Source organism: Urocitellus parryii, chromosome 2, assembly GCF_045843805.1.
Source record: "Urocitellus parryii isolate mUroPar1 chromosome 2, mUroPar1.hap1, whole genome shotgun sequence".
In the NCBI taxonomy this organism is placed as follows: domain Eukaryota; kingdom Metazoa; phylum Chordata; class Mammalia; order Rodentia; family Sciuridae; genus Urocitellus; species Urocitellus parryii.
In genome coordinates this window covers 104,978,370-105,004,528 of record NC_135532.1, presented here as the reverse complement: position 1 = coordinate 105,004,528, position 26,159 = coordinate 104,978,370, and the positions used below count along the sequence as shown (strand labels likewise).

Here is a 26,159-nt window from a genome sequence, read left to right as displayed (position 1 = left end):
CTTAAAAGCTTGGTACTACAGGGGCTGGGGTTGTGGCTCAGTGATAGAGGTCTTGCCTAACAAGTGTGAGGCACTGGGTTTGATCCTAAGTACCACATAAATAAATAAAACTAATTAATTAAAAAAATAAAGATATTTCCATTATCTATAAAAAATATTAAAAAAGAAAAGCTTGCTATTATTAGTTTTTCAAATTTACTGAAATTACTTTCTAAAAATATGTGAAAATTCAGGTAGCAAAAAGAAAAAAATCATGTTCATGATCCAAAAACATACAATGTTTTTGTATGTGTCTCTGTGTGTTTACACGCCCATAAAATAGACTCTGAAGGGATGGGAAACCACTGATTACTTGTTATAAAGTCATGTTTGCATATAAGGGTTCCACATAATGGAAAATGGGGCAAAACAACTTCTGTCCTAGTAGTTTATTTGTGACATGTGAATCGTTATACTGATTAATAACAGTAACAAAGAATTTCACTGTGTAAAAAAAATTCCTTTATCAGTTGTTATTCTTACTGTTGTGGATTTGTCTGTAACCTAAAAGGAATGGCTTTTGCTATTTCCTATGCATTTCTTTTCAGCCAAATTATATAGTAGGGCTGGTTAATACAAAAGAACTCAGACCATAGAAACAACTCAGCATAAACTAAGGTCCAATTTTAATGATACATAGTTAACATTTAATAAAATATAATTCTTACTGGGTATCCTTCAAGTCTAATTCCGCCACCGCTGTGACAAAAGGAACAAGTTTATCATGGTGCAGCAGCAATCGTACAAGAGGCAAAACTGCATCATTTTTATCTCGACATATTTCACCCAAAATGTAAGCAGCTGAGGCAGATATTGGCTAGAATACAGAAAGTAGGGAAAAAAGCACAAAATCAAGAAAACATAATTATGTTCAATCACTAACTTATAAACAGAATTCAAATGTTCATGTATCTGTTTATAGAAAATTTAATTTCCTAAATTTTTATCAGAGAATAAATCTGCATACATTGCAATGAATACTCTGGTTCAGATAAATAAATACACTTTTTCAAAAAAGTTGACACTCTGATACCTTTTCTTTATCATTTCAGAATTAGCTTGGCTTTTTTTATATTAAATCATATACTGAAAATATCTAAGTACCTGAACATCTGGTGATTTTAGCAGCAAAGTTTTCAAAGGACCATAGTACTTTGAAGGAAGCACATAGTCTTCTGTATAACATATATTTAATCGAAGAGATCCCAAGTCATCAGTTTTGGATGACTTGTTTCCATTATCTCGTGGCTGTAGCAAGTACCTAAAAGTAAAAATACAATCAATTCCAAGCGTTGGTAATGAGCATCCAAGCAAGTTAGGTAAATAAATTAAGCTTAAAAAAAACAAACTAGGGCTGGAGGTTTAGCTCAGTGGTGGAGTATGTGATTAGTATGCATGAGGACTGGGTTCAGTCTCCAGCACCCAAATAAAATAAATTAAATAAACAAACTGAAAAGTCAACCCCGAAGTTAAAGCTAGGGCACTTCTTAGTATTAGGCTAGGAGGCTTGATACAGATTACATATTGCACTAGAAAGCTGTAAGTAGATTTTTATCCCAGAAATAAAAACATGAAAAAAAAAAATTAAGATCTCAAAGGGATTAAAGAGTTTATTATTAGCTTGCTGTTTTAGAAAGAAAATGTAAAACTTACTTAAATTCAATGTATTTGTCAAAAATAAAATTTTGAGTAATGTTTTGAACAACCAATAAAAAAAAATTTTAAAAAATTTGAAATTTAACAAAGAAGCATTTAGATGAAATAGATAAAATATACTGAGAGTGTGACTTTGTTTTTGCTTTTTATTTTTTGGAATTGGGGATTGAACTAATGGCTATGCATATGCTAAGTATGTGCTCTCCTACTGAGCTACACCCCTAGCCTTGTGACTTAAGTTTTAAAGTAAATTCTATATGTAAAAATTTTGACTTAGTTAGTGATTAAAGATTTTAAATAGCTTTTTATATTATTAAAAGGGTAACAATAATTATAGTAAAATGTTTTTTTTCCAGACATCATACCAACATAGTTTTTATCAGATAAGTAAAATGAAAAAAAAAAAACTATATGCAAAAACAGACACAAACTTTAAATACCTCATGAAAGGAAATGTTTACAAGTCGAGAGAAGGCTGTAGGATTCAAAACCAGAAATCTAAATTTTTAAAAAACTTTTTATCATGGAAATTTTACATGCATACAAAAGCAAAGAGTACATTGAACTCCATGTATCTCATCACCTAACTCGAACAGTTACCAGCTCAAGACTAATCTTGTTTCAGTACTCTCCAATTTCACTCCTGCTTTATTATTTTCAAATGATTTCCAGGTATCTTATAGTTTCATGCATTACTTTAGAAACCACTTAGGATTCAAATTCTTACAAATTTATCATAAATAGTTTCATATAATTTGTTCAAACCCAAAAAGGTATACAGATGATAATTCATTAATAGTGTTCATGTTTCTTTTAATTTACAGATTTCTTCCACTTCCCACAAGAATCATGTACTTTGTTCTGTTCTGAAGCATTCTTCACATTTGAGATGTTCCTTTGTCCTCTCTGTATTTCCTATATATTGGTAGTTAGATATAGAGGCTTGCTGTTTGGGCAAGAATGCTTCATTGGTAGTGTTGTATAGTTCCACCAAGCGGTACTAATATCTGTTTTCTCTTTTGGGGATTTTAGTGGCCACTGATGATCACTATCTAGAGTCATTAACCACCAAAATTAATCATTATTGTAATTTTTATATTTCTATCATTCCGCTTCACTTATTAGTTGGAATGCTTTTTATAAAGGAACCTCAGTAGTTTTGATATTTTTATATTTATCAGCTATGGTTTCCCCCACTGGACTAACTTATTTAAATTTAAAGATAGAACAGAGAAGGACTTAATAGAATGCTTATTAGCTTTGAGAAAGATATCATAAAGACAGAAAAGAGAACCACAGAATTAACCAAGCAAAATATAAAAGACAAAGAGATACTATAGGGAGAAGAAATTATAGAAACTGTGTCACTATATTCTCCTATTAGACCCCCCAATAGAGGAATTCCTATCTTGAAAGATCAACCTTCAGAATTACTTTCTGATTTGAGAAACACTGATGTACAGATATGGCTAAAAATAACTGGAAAAAGGCCTGTTAGCAAAGGTGACTGAAGGACCTCTAAGTCCAGCTGGCTGATCATGAAACATCCTGACAAGGACATAACTTTGTCAATTTCCCACAATCCAGGATAAGTCTCTGCAGACTTGCAAATTCCAGCATCTAGCTTTATCAGTATACTTAAAAGTGAATGTGAACTGCAAAGATGGAGTGCAAAGCCTGATATACTTGAAGAAGCTCAATAAATTTATGAAAAGAAATACAATGGCCAAGTGGCATAGCTACCTGCATTATTTGGCAGCCAATATTTATGGAACAATTTATTATGGAAATGTTCATTCATAGACAGAAGAGTGCTAACAGTAATAATGGACACTCCCCCCCACCTGCTGTAGCACCTCCCAGGCACTCACCCTTTGGCTTTAACAAATTTCACCATGTACCATAGTGTTTTCATCTATATCCCCTATTTTAACTAATATATATGTCTTTTTAACCTGTAGGTAAACTATGTGGAAAAGCAAATTATCAAAAAGGTGGTGTGTTAAGTACAGAGACACAAGAAGAGTTAAATAGTCTTAAGAATGTCTCAGCTAGACACTAGTCTTGCCAAAGAAATAGTGATGCTTCTAGGCCAGATGCTGCTTCCTCCTCTACTGTGCCTGGATGGACTATGCCCATGTCTGCAACTAGTGTTTTCCAGACACAGTAGAATAACATCAATTGTATTACCGCTTACTCAGTTACAACTGGGTCTGCCTTTCTGGGACTGCACCTATCTATCTCAAACAACTTCTCCACATTCTACTCCACATTCTACAGTCAAAATAAATTTTGCGTAGGTTTGTTCTACAGAAATTTTACTCAGAGGGCAAATTTATTTCCTTAACTCCAAATTACTTGGGGAGTTATATTAGGATGCTCAGGAACTCCAGAAGGGCTCACTCCTGTCACTTTTCAAATTTGCCCCCTTGGGTTTTCTTTGGCAGATAGGAAATCCCTATAGACAAAAACAATTCATCTCTTGTCTACTTGAAAACAAAACAAAATAAAACCTTCCAAACATCACTGTTTTGCCCATCCCCTGAAACATTTAAAATAATATTTTACAAGGGTCACTCATTGCTACTAGCTTAAAACAGAGGATGTTTCTGAATTTTAAACATATTCAAAAGTATGCCAAAGTATGAATTTATTCTAATATGTTGGTTAATAGCACAAACATTGGAGTCAGATAGTTTGGTTAAAATCCCTGCTATGTAACTTTGGGCAAGTCACTTAATCTCTCTCTGTTTCCTCTTCTGTTTATTAAGGGGTATTAATAGTACCTTACTGATTTAATCCTTATAGCAGCCCCAAAGAGGTTAAATAAGCAAAGCACTTAAATTGTGCCAGGCACACAGTTAACACTGTAAATGTTAATATAATATAACTATTCCCACTTAAATATATATTCATATATGAATGACATAGTTATTTATATAACTATATATGATTATTATTTGAAAATATTACAAAAGCTCAATTTAGTAAATCACCTGAAGGATGCTTATGAATCATGCAATATGTATTAATTAGAGCTCAAGAGAAAAGCCTCAAGATTTGTTAAATAGGAAATATCTGATAGGCCTAAGATCTAGGAAAGAACAAATAAGGAAAAAAACAAAATAAAACCCTGAAGTATATTTTTCTTAGCTTCTGAATGAAATAACTCAGTTTCAAAGAATGAGAAAAAACATTAAATAAAGAAAAATTATTAATTGAAAGTGGCATTCCATTGCTATCTTTTTCATTCACAATTACAGAGGCATAAAAGCAATTCTATGCTCTTAAAAGTTAACAGGTTTGATAGCCCATTAATAGGAAAAAAAATCAGCATTTGAAAAATTTTAGCCATAAGGTTAAAATTGAGGGAGCAAACCAAAATTATAATTATTTGTACATAACGCATAAGCTGAAAAATAACTGTTCAGAGGTAGCTCTTCTAATATTTGAAAAGAAAACAAAACCAAACCTTCCAAACATCACTGTTTTGCCTATCACCTGAAACATTTAAAATAATATTTTACTAAGGATGAAAGATGCTTTACATTTTCCAAATTCAAGTAGTAAAAAGATGTTAAAAAAAACAAGGCCAGGAAAAAAAAAGTGTTTGAGGACAAAAAGTGCCAAAATTGGCAAAACCAGACAATCTCAAGTAAAACACTAATCTAGTTTTAAATTATGTGTAAAGTGCTTACTTTGTAAAAACCCAATCATTAATTTTATCTACTATTTGAATATTACTTTCAAAATAAAAAAATACAACATAAAAAGATATTTATATCTATTTTTTAAATGTCCATTTATATTTTGGGTCACCTGGGGGAAATTATTATATCAATTTATACATGAAAAATTATGCAAATATTAAATTCTCTGATACTGAGGTAACTAATGAAATGACATGAACTAGATTATCCCTAAGGTTGTCTTTACTTACAACATTCCAAACTATGGGCTATTATGCAAAAAAAAAAAAAAAAAGCAGAAATTCTATGTGCATTTCTTTGGAATAATGGTGAGGATAGTAAAGCAGTAATAAAAACCTTGATAGCATGATTTACATCCATTGTCAAAGGCCTTGCCTGTTACTGTACTGTTAACAACATTCATTCTCCTAAAGACTTTACAAAGTATCCCATTATATAGTCAAAGAAAGTAAAGGTAAACAAGTTGAGTTCAAGATTGTAAGTAGTTAACAGCAGAAGTGCAACTGAATCAAGGCAGTTTGGTTCCAGAGTCCATACTCTTAATCACCATCAATAGTCAACAAAGACTTATTGATATTCTATTGTTATACTGATGTTATATTGTAAAGTAAAAAAAGCAAGGTGGCTTGCAGAATACAGTGTTTACTTATTTATGAAAAAGAAAGGGGAAAAATTATGTTTTGTTTGTATATATACAAAACATTTTCAGAAACTTCAAAACAGTGGTCACCTCAGAAGTGGGAAACTGAGAAGCTGAGTAGCTGGGAGGAAGGAGCAGGACACAGATTTTTACTTGACCTGAGATAAAAAAAGATATAAATATCTTTTTATGTTGTAATTCTATTATCTACACAGAGAAAAGTAAAAACTAACCAAACCAACAATATAGTAAAAGAACCAAGATAATCCTCACATTTGATCAAAGTATCAGCTTAAGAACATAACACTACTAAAGAACCGAACAACCAAGAAAGGGAGGAGTAACTGAATTGTCATATTATAATTTCAGAATAAAATTAAATTAGAACTATCAAAAGTCAGTGTTAGGAGAAACTTAAACAGACAAATACTAATAGAAATTATTGGAAAAAAGAAAGTGAACTGAGACTTTTCAAACAACAGAAGTGAACTACTACAGTTATTCTATCCCTTTGCTAATATGGAAATAAGAAGGCATGCCTGAAATCCTGAAGGTAAACAAAGCTTTTCTGGCGTATTCAAGCAGTTACCATCAACCCCACAAGGGGATGCTACAGCTCTACAATTCAAAATGTTTTGTTTCTATCTAAAAGGAAATATCATTCACATTTTTATATTTCCTTACACCTATGTCAGTATAAACAAATTAGCAGATGCTTATGTTTTATGCTATGTCAATTTTAGTACTTTGGGCAAGTTACTTTAAAATATTTATACTATTGGCAAAAAGCAAAATCTACAGGAATAAAATTAATTTCTGTCTGCTAAAGTTTGTACAACCTACAGAGGGAGCTGGATAAAGTTTTGCTAAACTTGGAAAGTATGTCTGGAGATTACCTCACTTAAAATACAGGCTATGTGGCATATTTGAAGCTCATTGAGGGACTGTGGGAGGCAAAACAAGTAATTTTTCTCTTCTGTATAGAACTTGACAGAGTTCAGAAATTTTCATTTTAAAATGTATGCTATTTTGTGGAAGGCGGAAAAAGATATATTGTGGGAGGAGGGTGAAGAATCCCAAATGTTCATCAATTTTTCATTGAGACCAAGTTAAATTATTTTCCTTCTGTGGATGCATTTTGGAAACCATATAAAATGCCATCATGACCAATAAATCTTATATCTGCGTTAGGTAGAGGAAAAATAAAATGAAAAGTTTAAAAATCAATCTGCAAGTATTAGAAGACAACAATATAGTCCAGACAAGGAAAAGCATGACCAAAAGAAATATCTAAACATTCAGTATGTGGTTCTTATGGTTAAATAATATTCATATATATATCACATTTTAAAAATTCATTCATCCATTTAGAGACATTCTATCATAAAAAGGATGAAATTCTGTTCTTTGTAGCAACACAGGCATTAAAAAAACCAATGCTGCATGTTCTCACTCATTTGTGGAAGCTAAAATAGTTGATCAAATGTCAGCAGAGAACAGAACACATGTCACCAGAGGCCAGGAAAGAGAGAGAGTATAGAGACATAGTAGATAATAGGTACAAAAATGCAGGTGTTATAAAGCACCATAGGGCAGCTATGATCTATAACAATTATAAATTTCACCACAATTAGAGAAGAGTTTCAAGGTTTCCAATACAGAGAAATGATATTTAAAGAGAGAGAAATGCTAATTTCCCTGATTTGATCATTATACATTATATACATGTATTGAATTAAAATATTGTACTCTGCAAATAAATAAAAATATACCATTTTTTAAAAAGTGGTCTCTAAAAAGGCAAATGAGAAAAGGCATGTTCATTTTACATTCAGTTGAGACTAGCATGATGGATGCGGGCAGCCTACTGCAAGGGATAAGATACAGATGCTTTTTCAAGTGCTGGAGACAGAAAAAACCATAGTTTCCCATTCGTTCTGTGAAGGAAATTAGCATCAATTTAGTGTCACCGACAGAGTCATAAAAAGGTAAGATAATACTGTAGCCATTACTGAGCCCCCAGAGCTCCAATAAAATGTATTACTTGAATCAGCTCGACAATATCAAGAACCTAGAAACTCAGGAAATAACATCAGGGCTATCCACAGTGCATTTCAACATAGTGTGGTGAAGGAAAATCACTGGTTAGCTCTCATGAATGACTGACACCCCCAAATAAACCCTTAGCTTTCAAATATCCCTAGTTCTGATGATTGATAATAAAGCTTCTGGGCTGTAGATGTTTACTTCTGAGCAAGTATCTTCTCACATGGCAACTCATGTAATGTTTTATGTTCTCCACTTTCTCAGAGTTTGTATAATTTCATTTTTAAACAGAAAAGTAATTCTGGATGATTCAGTTCTTTTATCTAAGGAGTACAGGTCAAGTCATAAAACCATTGAAGTACTTATATTTGTAAGATCATGAATTCATAACCAAATTAATTAATGTCAATGATTTTTTGCTTATTCAATCAACAGCAATTTTAAAATGTTTACAGTAAGCATTTATTTGCATATATACTGTATTACAGAGGATTAAATTACAGAGTTCACTACAATATTTGTTTTTCTTACCAGGCTTGATAAGAGGTATCGTTTCTTAACACATTCACAGGAACCTTAATCTCACCCAGGAAAACATCTTGGACCAGGTTTCCATTATTCCACAAGTCAATCCTGAAATTGAAAATTGGCTTTATTTTTGGCAAATAATGTTTAAGTAAATGCACAACACCAAATAGTTTCAAATTATTTTGATTTGTATTATAGCATTAATTTTACATGCTGAAAAGTAAGAGATGTTAGCATTACCATATATCTCACTATCCAGACTAGAAATGCAAAATACTACAGCAGTTTTTATTTAAAAACACAAAAAGTGTCAATTCTAAATAGTCTAAAATGAGTCACGCAAGATTCTTAGTTTGAAAATTACACTTTATTTTAACCTGTAGCAATAAGGATAACAAAGTTTAATTTGAGAAAAGAAACCAACAGAAGATTACAGTTTCTTTTTCAATTATAACCAATATGCAAAGACTGATGACTTAGAAAAATATATTACCTGATCACTTTAAACACGATTAATATGCCCTTTAGATAAACACACTGTTAACACCACACCTACACATGCATTTGCCAAACTTCCCTTTCCAAAATAGCATAGATATTTAAGGCCTAGGAAATATCACAAACTGCAAACACATGCACCTGTTGAATTATCTTCTTACCTCACTGAAATTTCTGATAGTCAGCAGATATGTTAAGAAGAATAAAAAAATTATTTCTAAATTGGCGCAGATATAATTGCTTTTCCATCCATTATGCTATGATCCAGATATTTAAGAAACAATTAAATTAAGAAAAAATTTTAAAAATAAAACAAGTAAAAATTAGGTAGTCTTTGTTTACAAAATCAATATATTCTGCAAATCAATCAGGTTTTGAAAAGATAATCCAGATTAACTTAGATGCATTTTCCTCTAAGTTCATCAAACAATTTGCTATGGTGAAGTCTAGTAAGGCTGGTTCTTCTCCCTTTTCAGTTAAATTTAGGATTTTTTTTTTTGCATACAAAAAAAGCAATTATGTAAATCCCCAAAGTACATACCTAATTTCTAGCTTTTCAATGTCCTCCTCTTCTACCTGGAATTGGGACTTTTTGGTGTAACTACTGGATCTGGTTACCTGTAAACAAAACAATTTAGTAAAAAAAAAAATAAAAAAAAAAAATTTAAGTATCTTTTTCCCACATGAACTTAAAAAATGACCATTCCCAAATATTCAATACAGATATAAACAGAAGAACACAATGAGATAATATTTTACCTAAAAGTATGGAAAGTAAGCTATGAAAGTAGCAGGAAGGTAAGAATAAGGAAGTGTGCAAAAAAGAAAAGTAAAAAAAAAAAAAAAAAAAGAAAGAAAGAAAAAAATCCTCGCCTTCACGTTGTTCCTATCAACTCAATATACAGGAACATTAAGCTCCCAGATCATGGGTGGTCTTCTAGTGGCCTGAAGAGTAAAAATGAACTAATTCAATGAAGCTGTACTTGCTTAAAATTGTTTAAAGACAGTCTCATATTTCTCAAAGTACCAGTTCTACTCACATTTCTTTCTCCCATTTTTGATGAAAACATCAAGGCCAGTGGCAGGAACTGCCTCAACTACCATCCACCTGAATGGGTCCACTCCCACACAGGCCTCTCCACTTTGTGAGTTTTCTCATCCTCTTCTCAACATGAGAATGAGATGATTCTCTTCTTTTCTAAGACTACCCCACCTACATATAGTATGTAATAAGCATGCAGTAAGCATTCAATCTGCTTTAATTGCAGCTTTCTTTACTAGTTTGTTCACCTCACTCAAGTAGAAGAAAAATTCTCGCCTTAAATTATGGTTTCTTTCTTTCTTTTCCCAAATACATTAAAACTATAATTCATCCTTCAGTCTGTGCTTCCTCAACACCCACTCACAGCTCCTATCTGGTCTCCTCATAGATTACCCTCCTACAATCTTTCTCTGCATCACCAATTCTGATGACCAGCTCTTAGTTATCACAGTCTTTGACCTCTATTTGACCTAGTGATCATACAACTATAGCTCCCTTGCCAGAACAACTTTGTCTTTGCATTTACCTGGCATTATTCTGGCAGCATTCTCTGCTCTGTTTTTTTCTCTGAGCCTATGGACATGAGTACTTTCTGAGGTTTTATCTTTTACTTTGCTCTAAAAACAACTTGATGCTGGATGGTGCTGTACAGTTTATAAATTGCTTTCACATGCATTATCTTCTTTGTTCATCAGACGTTGCTCTGAGGCAGGCAGGGCTAGATTTATTATCCTCATCTTTAAAATGAGGAAGCTAAAGTACAAAAATTAAATGACACTGAATAAGTGGCTGAAGCAAGCCTTTTCACTTTTCCTCCTTTGTTGTAAACCTCAACTCCCAGGCTTTTTTTTTGGTAAACAAATCTTTATTATTGCTTTTTTTAGTTGTTGATAGACCTTTACTTTATTTATTTATACGTGGTGCTGAGAATCAAACCCAGTGCTTTAGACATGCCAGGCAAGTGCACTACCATTTTATCTTGAACTACAACCATCATTTATGTTGTTTCCAGTCATGAACTGCCCACTGGAGCTTTTTTTAGTCAGATTTCTTTATGTCCTAAACTAAGCCACATATCTTCTTTCTCCTAGTTTTCCTATTTCTCCAGACTTGAAACCATTTGACTCTTTTCTTTCCTTTTTCCTCTATAACCATTTTGTCATCTTGCCCTTTGTAGTACCTTTCTTATCTGCCTCTTCCTCCGTATTTCTATACTACTCTCTAGAACAGACCATCCCTAGGTTGGTTGGTTTGTTTTTCCACCTGAGCCACCTGGCCTACAAATCATGGTTAATTCTTTTCAAAACGCTGCTTTACTTTCAGACTCAAAATAACTCAATGTCTAAAATTAAAGCACCCGAGCCAAGAAACTGGAGGGTTTTCATTAGCTAGTCCTGTTCTACTATTCTAATCCTGGCTGACATTATTTTCTTAAACAAACTCAGTTAAATCATTACTTGTTCCTCTTTGGAGATAACTTTCTGGCTGGCTGGCTGTGCTCAAAATGCTCTTTTTCCTCTCACGAAAATTTAGTCTTTCTTCAAGCCTCTTCTGACCACCTCAGGCAAACAGTATCTACTGCATTTGCCTGTTGTATAGATGCATGCATATGTATGCTGTCTCCTGCTCTAGCCAGAGGATAGAAACTGAACTTTATCTATCTTTATAACCAACTCCAAAGGAGCCACTAGATAAATGTTTCAAGGTCTAGCAGGTCCTCTGGTACACCAAACAGGTCTTGACTTTCAAAAACTCTTCTGTTTGCTGCAAGGCTCTGTAATGCTAGTAGATTCCATCCCATCTGCAGTCAAGGTACGTGGACTTATGGGGACAATAAAGGCCTTCAGTCAGTAGCCCTTTTTTGGTCAGTTGCTGCCTTCTTTGTTTTCTCCAGGTTAGATGTAACAACAAATAAATGTAGAATATAAATGCATAACCATTAATAAATGTAGAATGACTGTAACAAGTCTTAGCCAGGAAGTGGGAAAGTCACATCAGTACATTTTTCTCCCTTCCTTCCACCCCCACAGTTTTCTATTTCACTTTAGTATTTTCTTCAGCCTGTGCTCTTTATTACAGTAAAATAATCAGGCATGACTAGAGATACCATAGTACTTTCTCAATTTTAAAAGAGAAGAAAAACATTAAAAAAAGAAGAAAAAGCACAAAATGTAACTCCTTTTTGTAAACCTTTCTCACAAGTTATTATCAACTGCAACATGTTCCACTATTATACAACCTTTAGAGTTTGAGATGCTTTTCTGTAGTCTTTAAGTAATAAAAAGGATTTTTTTTACTGGATGCTCTCAAGTAAAAAAAAAAAAAAAAAAAAAAAAAACTCCAAAGCACTGTGTTTGGGACAATTTTGAGGCACTTGAAGATCTCCATGAAAATAAATAAACATGTGTCCACAGAGTAAATTAGACTAAAAAGAATTTAATAACACCCCTCCTTCTGGGTACTGGGGGATCAAACCCAGGAATTTGCTCATGCTGGGTAAGTGCTCTATCACTGAACTATACCTCCAGCCCCAATAATAAGATTTTAGTCACAAAGTGTTTTATACTTTCAAAGGGTTCTTACATGCTCTGGGCATTATAAAAACACTCCTAAGTTGGGTAGAGACGCTAACGTTTTCCCTTACAATATTACCCTTTCACAAAGTAAAAAAAATTCAAGTCTCACACTGAGTGACTCATTCAAAATCAACTGGGACTACAGCTCAGATCTACTGAATGATAACCATACTTACTTCACTAGTGGTTTTGAAACAGTATGCTGCAGAAGAGTCTTGTGGCCATTACGTGTCAGGTGGGGAGTTGGACAGGGTGGGGAGGATATAGAAGAAGGTGTGATGGTGAGAATGACTGGAGTGGGGGTGGATGACCCTAGCCTTCCCTACTACCAAATCAATCAGAGCTCTACTTTTATCTGTTTTATATGCAGTACATGGTTCTATTGCTTTCTAGACAGAAAATGCTTGGTTGCATTAGTTGATAAAATGATTATTATGGCTGTGGTTTGGAAAAAGAAATCAAGTAGAACTAAATCTTAAATATTCATTGTTAACATTTATATAAAACAAGAAATTACCTCAAAATAAAAGATTTCATTAAACTGCGGATTGCTTGTTTTCTTCTTTACTTTTGTCTTCTTTTGGTCATTCCTGTTCCAATGTGGTAGAGTTTTACCTTGTAGAACTTAATAGTACACAATTATAAAACATGCTATTTCCAACCAGGGAGCCTGACCTCTGTTTAAATGTTAAGATGACTCAGGAAAGACTGCAGTTTTAAATATTATTGGGGTTGGGGGGCAGACAAGATATCCCCACAAACTCAAAAAAAGAGAACATTCTATACGCCAAGAGTGTATTATTCTGTCTATGCCTATACCAGATTGACTGCCAAGCTCTCTTCAGAGGTTTTAAAACACATTCTACAACATAAGAAACTCAGAATAAATGGTGAGAAGGCAGGCCATGAGATTTACAGTGCCTTTACCTATGTTAAAAAAACACCTGAGGACCAAAAAAAATATTCTTAACTCACTTTATTTCTTGAGCTTCAGCTAATAATAGTGACTGAAACATGTTTTTTAGTTTGAAATAATTATTCAGAGGAGATTACAAAGAAATGTACAGCCAAATCCTGTGGCTGTACCCAGCCTTCCCCAATGTGAAAATCTTACACAGTATGGTACAACAGCAAAACTAACAGTGACTTTTTAAAACAAATTCATATGCTAAATAGTTTCTAATTATATGTTACTAAACAATTACACTAAACAATTTATATGTCAGGTACAGATAATTAAGTAAAAAACAAAGCCAGCTCTACTAGATTGAACATTATTAACATGCACAATGAAACCACTCTGATAGCACTAAATATTATATGATTATTTGTTTTAAAATTTAAAACCATCATACTAAGAGTAGAATGCCATTATGTAAACATCCATAGTTTAGGCACAGTATGGTATTAGGTACTTTATATATATATATATAGTTTTCAAAGTAACTTATTAGCAGTTATATATATATATATGAATATAGTTTTCAAAGTGATTTATTAGCAGTTTTTTTTTTTTAATCAGAATAACTAGAGCTCTTGGGGATGGAGAGAAGGGGTGTGTGTGTGTGTGTGTGTGTGTGTGTAGGAAATTTTGTGCTTTTTATTTCCTGATTCTAAATTCTCAACTTGTAGAAAAATTTCAGACTACTCAGTCCCTTAGATAAACCATAATGAAGCTATATAATACAAAATATCACAAACTGCTAAAGGTTTTTCTCATAAATTATCACAAATTAGTTAAACCAATGATCTACACTTCACCATGCTCTAGTACTTCAGTAGTTTGTCTACAGCTTAGAATTCTCTTTGAAGAACACGGATCTCATGAGTAGAAAAGGCAATTTTCAGTCCCAAGCTGCTTTCCAGATAACATTATAGAAATTGCCTCATTTTCTGAGTTGGAATTTGTTGTTTTTTTTGTAATGCTAGGGATCAAAACTAGGGCTTTGTGGATACTAGGCAAGTGAGATTGGTGTTTATTAAAGCAGGATTTTACCTGTGTACAATTTTAGGTCATTTAAAAGGAGGAATATTAATAAGTGAAGAAGGCCAAGTTTATGTTTCAAAGCACATTTTTAATAGTATGAGACTGAGGTTTTCCCTACAGACTAAGCATATGACAGATTTAAAATGGCATTTAATATTATTCTGTAAAAATAGGACTTGGTTGTTTACATGTATTTAATGAACTCACCAAAGATTCTTCTTTTAAAGGATTATTTTATGTCTTAGTTATTGAGCATTTGCTCTAAGAACACTATTTTTCCAATTCTTAAAACCAACTTTACACTTAAAAACCCACTAACCATTCAATAAACATTACCTAGAAGGACCCACTAGAGAAACTGTTGCATAAGGATCACAGCTTTGTCCATTTATGAGAGGCAACCCATGGCACGCCTTGATGCTAAAATGGAATGAAAGAGATTAAACATGTTAGAGTCAAGTTAAACAATATGACACATTATCTTTTTTGTGTGTGTGCTGCTGGGATTGCACAAAGCTTCGTGCATGCCAGGCAAGAGCTTCACCACCATGCTACATCCCCAGATCTAAAACATTATTTTAAACACAACCTAATATATTCAAAGAGCTCAAAACTGTTTCCCACATGTCTGCCTGGATTCTACCTTGCTGCAGCCCAGCTGGCTGGGCAAAATAGCCAGAGGGTGACGAGCAACTTGTGTAGATTGATACAGCAGGAGTAGGAGTCATTTATTGTAGGACAGGAGGGGTATATATACATTACACACAACTTATCTTAATTAACATAAACTAGATGCAGCAGTCAACCAATAAGGAATCTCCACACTTAATGGTTCGCTGGTGTTACTTCACAAACCACTCCCTCTGGCAAAATGCCAGGCGCCATCCCGACTTGTTTACAGACCCTAACACTACCTGCCCCTAATAAATGCATGCACACATTTATTTATGCTGTATTTTCAAAAGAGGACTAAATGGAATGCCACAATCAGTACCAAGACTATCAAACAACATTAACACATTTCTTCCTGCTACATAACCAAGACGGTACATTGTGTGGTTTGATAATACATCAAAAACTGCTGTGGCTTCCAAAAAGGAAAAGAAAGCAATGCAACCTTAACTGAGAAGCTACAAAACAAGCCAGCTCTATGGCATCATATCCTCTGCTAAAGCATGAATGGCATACAAGGAAACAACTGTGGTTTCCACTTAAAATCTGATTCATAAATATAGGGCAAGTCTCACATAATTCTGTAGCCTTGTTTTGATTCTCAGTTAACAGTTCTTGCACCATTCTGTAGAAAATGTTTTAGACTATAAAGGCCCAGGTCATATAATCCACTCCATGAATTGTTATCATTGGTATTTATAGAGAACACAGAGCCTAACTTAATGATCTGTTCAAGTTTTCTCACTAATTATTAAGTTAATTAGTTTAATATCAATGTGTCTTCATTTCCCAAGGCCTAACAGAAACTCACAAATGTAGCTGAAAAGTATTCTTTGTCTAAAGATGAAGGCTATTGAGCAATATCCTTATTTCTCTCCAAACCCATGGATCACATATGTGGGTGAAGAGCAAATGGTGTACTGTCAAGTGAAAAAAGACATGATAATATGACTCATTTCTATTAAACCAAGCATCAAAACTCAAATTGAAAAATTTCTGAAACTAAACAAAGAAAGCACAGGTCAAGATAATAATCCTGGTTATGTTAGGTTCAGGTATAGTAAAATTTTCCCACTGTACTTACTTCTTGAAATTTATACTTCTAAGGCTAAGCTTCAAAATGATACCAGATTATTATACAGTATTTATAGTTTACTATGTACTTTCACAAAATGCACTTAATTCTCACAACTGCCTTTGAGAAAAGCATTGTCATTTTTAAAAAGAAAGTAAGGCTCAAGTTATAAAAAACTGGCTAAGACTAAACTTCTACTTTCTTATCTTGCTGTTACTAAAGCCCAGAGTCCTTCTACATTACTACTATGCCTGATACTATTATTATTATTCCACCTGCACTACCAAATTTATCTCATATTACACAAATTATGAGAAATCTCAATTATAAAATGTGATTTACTACAATCTCAATAAGGTATAAAAAATGAGAAAAATGCAGTGGAGTTTACAAGGACATCCATAAAAACACACACACAAACCAAACAAAAGGATGCCCATAAAGAAAAGCAGAAGCCTAAAAATAAATAAACCATCAAAAGTATTCTTAATTTTCAAATGGAAGACAAAGTGAATATTGGGGTTTCCTGCCTCTTAAGTAACATTAGTAAATACAGGTTATTTTCTACCTATATTCTAAAATATTATTTTCCTAATTACCTAGGATATAACTGTTGTTCTAATCTATAAATCAAACAATTTCACATCATAAACATGAATGCGCAGAAGCCAAATGTTGAAAATGACCTCAGTATACTAAATTTCTTTTTTTGTTGTTGTTTATATTGACATATAAAGCTTCTGTATTTCTGCGCTATCTGGAAATTACAAAGGAAAATGGACAAACTTACTTACACTACAGATAAATCTAAATCTTTTCTTTTTTCTTTTTTTTTTTTTTTTTTGGCACCAGGGATTGAATTCAGGGACACTCAACCACTGAGCCACATCCCCAGCTCTATTTTTTTTTTAAAATATATTTTTAGTTGTCAATGGATCTTTATTTTATTTATTGATACGTGGTGCTGAAAATCGAACCCGGTGCCTCACGCATGCTAGGCAAGCGCTCTGCCACTGAGCCACAACCCCAGCCCCCCAGCCCTATTTTATATTTTATTTAGAGATAGGGTCTCACTGAGTTGCTTAGCACCTTGCTGTTGCTGAAGCTGACTTTGAACTTGAGATCCTCCTGCCTCAGCCTCCCAAGCCGCTGGTATTATAGGCGTGCGCCACCATATGAAGCTTTATTAGATATTTTTAAAAACAAAAAACAAAGGTTACCTTCTACATCCAGCCGAGATAGAGTAACAGGGACTAGATTTACCTTCCAATGGAAACAACCCCCCAAAAAGACAAAAGCTGGGGAGGTCAAAGTGGCTAGGGTTCCCAAGACACAATACTGAAGGGAAGAAAGCTACAGAGGAAGAAAAACCTCCAGAGAGCTACAAAAATCCTTGCTGAATCTTCTGCTGAGTGTTGATATCATAAATGGATCAAAATGTTTCCAAGTAACTTAATTGATACCCAACATTCACGGAAATACAAAAATGTCAACTTCACAATGTCTGGTGTTCAAGAGAGAACAACCAGGATACTACTAGGATATGACAATGACATTTTAAAGATGATTTAATTATATTTCATATATTCTGTGCAGACACAGATAAAATAAAAAACTAATGGTCTAGAGATTAAAAAAACATAAATCTGACTTAAAAACACAATGAATGAAATCAAACATTTGCTAAGATTGTGGAAGGAGATGTATAGACAAGAGAATCAAAAATTCAGTTTTAAATGAGTTAAGTTTGTGATGTTGTGAAACATCAAGTGGACATACTAAGTTTCGAACTCAGAAGACAAACCTGGATGAATGCACAGGGTATAGACAATTTTTGAAAACATCTTGTTTGGAGACAGTTTCAGACTTTCAGAAAAGTTGTAAAAGTAATAGAGAGTTTCTGCAGACCTAACATCCAACATTTAACCTTTTGTGTAACCATAGTGGAATTACTGAAATCAGGAAAGTGACATTGATATAATGTTGGCTAAAAATATTATTAACTAATCTACAGACTTTACTTAATTTAACACTGTCCGTCTCTGATCCAGGATGCATAAGGGACCCCACATTCCACTTAGTTGTCATGTCTTCTTAGTCTCTTCCATCCTGAGGGAGTTCCTTAGTATCTTTTTTGCCCCATGATTTTACCAGTCTTTGCTAATTATTTTGTTTTTTTGGAGATTTTCTAATCTGAGTTTGTCTAATGTTTACTCATGGTTAGGTTAGAATTGTGCATGCTGGTATCCTCAATGCTACACTGCATCATTTCAGCAGGTGCTGAATGTCTCATTATTGGTAATATTAACACTGATCACTTGAGTCAGGTGGTAGCTATTAGGTACCTTATGGGGAGATTCTTTGAGGCTATATAAATATGCTGTTTGTCATCATACTCACTTATTTAGTACCACAGATGATCTGTCCTTGTATCCAATTATTTTTTTTAAATGTATTTTAATTGATACATAGTATTTATTTACTGATTTATGGGTACAGTGTAACATTTCAATATGTCTACAATGTGTAATGAACATATCAGGGTAACTGGTATCTCTATCAAGTCAGACTTGAATCTTTTGTGTTAGTAACATTCAAAATCTTCTCTAATAGCTATACTGTCAACCATACTTATCCTACTATACAATAAAATAGAAGTTACTCCTCCTAACCCAATGCACCCATTGACCATCTTCTTTCCAACACTGCCTCTCCATACCCCATGAAGTAACCACTATTCTGTTCCCTACTTCTTTGAGATCAACTTTTTGAGTACTTCCTTACTCTCTGACACCACAAGATATTCCAGCCTCATCTTATATATTCCCTACCCTAGTCCTGAAATCACCACTGCTAAAAAAAGAAGTATAGGTTCTTTTCATTGAAGTCATACTGTCTAATATAAAGCCATTAACCAAATGTGGCTATTTCAATGAATTAAAACTAAATAAAATTTAAAAATGCAATTCATTAGTCACATTTACCATATTTCAAGTTTTCAAAAGTCATACATGGCTAGTGGATATTATATTGGACAATGAAGACATAAAACATTTTCTTCATCACACAAAGATCTACTGGTGAGAACAGAGAATGCTTTATTTAGGAACCAAGATGTAGGTGCTACATATGCTCATTGCTAATGGAATGGCATTGCTTCTAGGCCTTCTCAGTAAATGCAGCTAGTATTTTCTCTCTCTCACCCCATATCTATTTTTCTTTGAGAAGTTTTCCTTCAAAGAAGAGCAGAGAAATGGGGAAGGTGTAGCTGGGGGTGGAAGATGTGTGAGGTAAGAAGACATGAGGTATGGGAGGCATGCCTTTTAGGATGGTAGATATTAGAACACATAGGGGATAAGGTAAAGCTGATAAAACTAGAGAAAGAAAGCATAACTGAAGGAGTTATTCCTTGAGTGGGGGAAACAGATCAAATATAGAATGTATCATATATAAGAATTCACTCTCGAGAAGAGAAGGGGTACCTCCTATACTATAACATGCAAAACTGGATATCCGTACACAAAAGATTGAACAGAGATCCCCATCTCCTGCTGCATAAGATTAACTCAAAAAGATCAAAGACTTTCCAACTGCTGGAAGAAAACATACCAGAAACACTCTAACATATAGGAGTAGGCAGCAATGCTCAGGAAATAATGCCTAGAATGAATAAATGGGATGCCATTAAAATAAAAAGCTTCTATACAGCAAAGGAAAACAATAGCACAGACAGCCTACAGAATAGGAGAATCTTTGCCAGCTACTCTTCTGACAGAGGATTAATATCTAGAATATATAAAGAACTAAAATGTCAACACCAAAATAAATAAATAACCCATTTATAAGTAGGCAAACTAAATAGACACTTCTCAAAAGGAAGTACAAATGACCAAATGTAAAAATTGTTCAGCTCTTTAGCCAGCAGAAAAATACAAATCAAAACTACGTTAAAATTTCATCTCACTCCAGTCAGAATGACGATTATCAAGAACAAAAAATAAGATATCCAGGAAGCTAGGGTTGTAGGTGGTAAAGTGCTTGCGTGGCATGTGTGGGGCATTGGGTTCAATCCTCAGCACCACAGAAAATAATAAATAAATAAATAAATAAATAAATAAATAAATAAATAAATAAATAAATAAATAAATGGCATTGTGTCCATCTACAATTTAAAAAAAAAAGCTATCCAGGGATGCGGGTCATGTGATGCCAAGGACCTAGTTCAGAGGAAGAAGGTGCTGCAGTGGGCCAGCAGCAGACAAGAAGAATTCAGGGCAGAAAGCCTGCTGAAGCTGCACTGATTTGAGAAAAGTTTATACGATCTGACAAGGTCAAAGCTGCAGAAAAACAGCAGAAAAATGGATAATGAGGTCCAGAGAGATGGAAGGATCTTAGATTTGATTGATAACATTTGGTAGAAGACAATTTGCCTTATGAGGATGTTGCAATACCACTGAATGAACTTCTTGAAACGAACAAGAAAAAGTGTCACCACAGAATCTTGAAAGAACAAGAAATGCAGTGGACAGACTTGGCTTTACAGTACCTCCAAGAGAATGTTTCCCCCCATTGGCCTCTTAGCTCTTTTCTCATAGATAAATTTTTCAAAAGTATATAGATAAAAAAATAATAAAGGCTGGTGAGGATGTAGTAGCAGGTAGAAACTCATATGCTGTCTGTGAAAATGTAAATTAGTATGACCACTGTGGAAATCATTATGGAGCTTCCACAAAAGACTAGGAATGGAACCACCATATGATCCAGCTATACTACTTCTCAGTATTTACCCAAAAGAATTATTAAAGTCAGTATACTACAGAAATATATGCATACCCATATTTATAGCAGCACAATTCATCATAGCCAAACTACAGAAACAGCTTAGATGTACAACAGATGAATAAATAATTAAAGTGTGGTATATATATATATTCAGTCTTAAGAATGAAAGAAATTATATCATTTGCAAGAAAATGGATGGAACTGTGGAGCTTCATGTTAAGTGAAAAAAGCCCAAATCAGAAGATCAAGGGCTGTATGTTTTCTCCTACATGGAAGCTAGAAAGAAAAATTAAGAGAAAGCGGGGGGGGTGGGGGGGGAATCTCATAAAAATAGAAGGGAAACTAGTTGAATAGAGGAAGATCTCGGGGGAAGGAGGGGAATGGAAGGAGAGACTCCAGGGAATTAAATTGATTAAATTACATTATGAGTATGTGCAAATATGTCACAAAGAAGTCCACTATTCTGAATGATTATTATACAACAACAAAAATTTTTGTGGTACTGGGGATTTAACCCAGGGATGCTCTACCACTAACCTACACTCCCAGCCCCTTTTTCCTTTTTGTAAGAAGAGGTCTCACTAAGTCGCCAAGGTTGGCTTCAAACCTGCAATACTGCTGTCTCAGTCTCCTGAGTTACCGGGATTACAGGCATGGGCCACTACACTTGGCTAATGATAAAAAAACTTTTTTTAAAAAAAGTATTATGCTGGGGCTGGGATTGTGGCTCAAGGGCCCTGGGTTCGATCCTCAGCACCACATAAAAATAAATAAATAAAACAAAGGTATAAAAAAAAAGCATTGTGCTAAGTAAATGAAAGGAGACAAAAAGATACATATTACATGATTCTATTAATATGACATTTTGGAAAAGGCAAAAACTATAGGTACAGAAATCAGACTGTGGTTGCCTAGGGCTAGGTGGAATTGAATGCCTTTTGGTACAATTTTAGCTGTTGAAATCATGCTAATATTCTATATATCAAAAATAAAATTAGGGAGCTGGGGTTGTGGTTCAGTGGCAGAACACTTGCCTCACACACGTGAGGCACTGGGTTCGATCCTCAGCACCACATAAAAATAAGTAAATATATAAAGATATTTTTAAAAAATAAATAAAATAAAATAAAATTAGGGCTGGGGTTGTGACTCAGCGGTAGAACGCTTGCCTACCACATTCAAGGCCCTGGGTTTGATCCTTAGCACCACATAAAAATAAACAAAATAAAACTATTATGTCCAACTCAAAAATAAATAATTAAAAAAAAATTAAACCAACAAGGATGTTGGGGAATCTAAAATGGAATGTAAACAAACAAAACCAACTCAACTAACTGCATTTTAAATGACTATCATAAACAAATAGAAACAGGAAAGGAAGTAGCAGAAGGACTTTCTCTACATATTCTCAGTCTAGGGGAAAAAATAGCAAACAAATATTTAACTATTACTATAAATTAAAGTATTGCAACAATGTTAAATTTCCTGAATTTGGTAACCAAACTGGAGTCATCTAGGATTTATCCTTATTCTTAGGAAATACATACTGATACATTAAGAGATAAAGGACATAATGTATGCAACCTTCTTTTGAACTTTTCAGGAAAAATTAACTAAATAATACCATACATAGTATTAGATATGTATACATTAATATGTAAAGAAAATGCCTCAAAGCAGCTGGAGTTTTCACAATTAAGTTATAGTTTGGAGCAGCCATAAGAACACAACATCTCTTCTACAGCCTTGCCCTAAGGTATGTGGGTATGATAGAAACTAACACAGACTCAGATTGAGAAGGCTGTAGAAGGGCCTCAGAACCTTAGAGATATTCAGATATCAACTGAGGACAGATGGAGAAAGCATTCAGAACGAAGGTTATCAGTTGGTAACCCACAATGAGAGGATGTAGAGGGGAAGGAAGGAGGAGGAGGAGGTTAGGCTAAAACAGGAGATTAGAGCCTGCATGATTAAAAAAAAAAAAAATGACCTAAGGGTAAAAAGAGTAAAAAGAAATCCAAAGTATGTGGCAATCAATGTGGTCATCTCAGCATGGACATCAGGTTCTAGCCCTACAGTCTTTAAAGCTTGGGGTGTTTCTAGAGGTCCTGTTCTAAAAAGCCTTTCCAAGTCTGCACTAACAGGTAGGCAGCTACCTTATCTGTGATCCTGTCATTCTCTAATGCCTCTATATATCATTTAACCCAATTAAATAAAAACTGGTTGAATGAATTAATGACTCATTATAATCTCAACAGACTAGATATGTGAAAAATAAACTAAATATGAACTGAGTAAAGAAATGACACATCAGGATTTCTTTTTTCTTTTTTTCTTTTCTTTTTTTTTTTAGTACAGGGGATTGAACTCAGGGGCACTCAACCACTGAGTCACATCCCCAGCCCTATTTTGTATTTTAATTAGAGACAGGGTCTCACTGAGTTGCTTAGCACCTTGCTTTTGCCAAGACTGGCTTTGGAACTCATGATTCTACTATCTAAGCCTCCCAAGCTACTGGCTGCTGGTATTATATGTATGCGACAATGTGCCTGGCTCTTTTTTCTTTTTATTGTGGTACTGGGAATTGAATCTAGGGCCCGAGGAATGCCAGGCAAACACTCTCACACTGGAGCTACACACCTAGCCCAGAGTTTCATTTTTGAAGTATTTAAAATAAGAAGTTGGTTTAAAAACACAAAATGAAGAATTAGTTCTATCTGATTTTAGTAAAAGAAATATGCTTACTGTACAACAAGCTGCTGGCACACAGTCCCATTCTCTGTTATCAGTTCATTCAGCTTTAATTCAAGGTGAACTTTACCCTATAAAGACAAAAAAAATTATAAACTGAGTAGTCTATTTTGCTGACAAAATATTAACTAAAAGTATGTACTTTTTCAAATGGTACCCATATTTAATTATACACTGACTTTTCAGTAGCACATAGCTTTGACCAAACTATTTGTTATAATAACTGTTGATGTAAATTAAAGTTCTTAAAAATATAAAAAGTCAAATGTTTGTATCAAATATGGTATTTAATTTTAAGAATTTTATGCCCTGTTCAATAAAATGTTACATACCTCAATTATCATAGATCAAAAAGAAAGATATTACTTATGTTTTTGGAAATTTTAAATGAAATTAAATTATAAAATGTAGGATGTTTTTATTAGAGAAGATAAACCAGCAATAAGAACTGAGGCAATACCATAAAAAGAAAAAAAAAAATCTCATAATTCTAAAACAATAAAACTCTAAGTTAAATCCAGTAAGACTGTTTGTTAATCATTACTTTTATCAACTAATCAAGATTAATGGGATACCTACAAGGTTAGTGAGGCACTATAGGAGCAAGTAGGAATCTACAGACATCTAAGACACACTTACTATTTACAAGAAGCTTAAAAGGCTGGGGATATAGCTCAGTGGTAGAGTGCCTGCCTACCATGTGCAACATCCTGAGCGTCCCAAAAGAAAAAAAAAACACACACAAAAAAACAGTATACAACTAGTTAGGGAGACAACAAATAAAAGACAACAACATATTGCCAAGATGTTGATGGAAAGATGAGAGAAAAATAAAGGAGTACTTTTTTGAATAGCCACTAAGAGATGGAACTGCAAAACAATAATAATAATAGTAGTAGTAATAATAATAATAATAATAATATCTAGTAAGTTTAAAGAAACATGAACTGTCACTTTCTTAAAAATTAAAGGCTTAGGAACAATGTAACCTAGAGCTTGGTTTGTCTTCCCTTCCACTGGTTATGAACAATTCTAAACAGGTTGTGAACAGAATTAGTGCTAGATTACCTCCACCCAACTGAGAAGACAAACTGGCATAGTGCCAAGTAGAGATTACAGAGGAGTGATGTCTATGGGCTGATGATGCGAGTGATTTCATCAGAGGCAGTAAGTTTATTACCTATCACTGTTCTTCTGAACAACCCTTTTCAGACATTCTTTCAAAGATTCCAACCTGAATTGCCCTATTTTATGGGTCTTGTCATATAATAATGAAATCTGAGGTCCAGTAGCTATAAAGTTCAGGGTTAGATGCAGAGTTAAGTGATAAGCAATAAATATTGACGGATCCTAATACAAAAGTCTGCATGAAAAAGTTAAGCTCTAAAGCAAAAAAGTCATAAGCTGTAATAAAATTGACAGACAGGTGGAGCTGGAACCAAATGAAACGAATCATTCACTAAAAATCTAGGCACGAATGTTTATGAAATCATATATAATTTACAAAGTAGGGTCTTCTGTTATTCCTGCCTTTAATATTCACAAGCTCTGCTATTCAAGAGTGACCTTAAAGATCCACAATGAAATAATTTATAATATCATTCAACTAGAATTTTAAGTCATGTTTTCTGTCATGCCAGCATGTGAGTTACTTAGCTAACAAGGGAACTTTAGCCAACTGTACAAACATCTGCATCTCAAAAAAGTTTTTCTATTTTAAAATGTACCATTTTATAATAGAAACTATATGATAACAAAGTACTCCCAACCATCTTGCAGGAAACATCTAAGACCTACTGTATTTCTAATCACCATTAAAACAGAAAGTAGAGGGGCTGGGGTTGTAGCTCAGCAGTAGAGCACTTGCCTAGCATGTGTGAGGCACTGAGTTTAATCCTCAGTATCACATTAAAATAAATTAATTAATTAAATAAAGGTATTATGTCCATCTACAACTAAAAAAATTTTTTAAAAACCCAGAGAGTAGAAAAAAGTATAACCATTTTATTCATAACTAAAATCAGTATTGTTGAGGCTAAAAGTAAAGAGATATTTAATGGAGTCTACCAGGAATCACTACAACCGAGTCAGAGCCTATGTAGTATGTTCATTACTCCCACTGCCTGTCAAGCAGAACATTCCTTGGGTATTAGTCAG

The 26,159-nt window shown here is 33.8% G+C and overlaps 1 protein-coding gene and 1 pseudogene across 2 annotated transcripts in view; one reads left to right on the top strand and one right to left on the bottom strand.

Annotated features, from left to right (window-relative positions):
• Positions 1–26,159, bottom strand: part of Rasa2 (RAS p21 protein activator 2) — a 111,873-nt gene that overhangs the window by 37,525 nt on the left and 48,189 nt on the right. For both annotated transcript variants that reach the window (XM_026385071.2, XM_026385072.1), the window contains exons 5-11: positions 23,997–24,073; positions 15,059–15,142; positions 13,253–13,325; positions 9,659–9,735; positions 8,623–8,724; positions 1,144–1,300; positions 708–856 (exon numbers count right to left, since the gene is read on the bottom strand). In XM_026385071.2, coding sequence (XP_026240856.1) covers positions 708–856; positions 1,144–1,300; positions 8,623–8,724; positions 9,659–9,735; positions 13,253–13,325; positions 15,059–15,142; positions 23,997–24,073 — 719 coding nt within the window. The remainder of the gene's footprint in view (positions 1–707; positions 857–1,143; positions 1,301–8,622; positions 8,725–9,658; positions 9,736–13,252; positions 13,326–15,058; positions 15,143–23,996; positions 24,074–26,159) is intronic.
• On the top strand, positions 20,828–21,087 carry LOC113180188 (anaphase-promoting complex subunit 13 pseudogene; annotated as a pseudogene).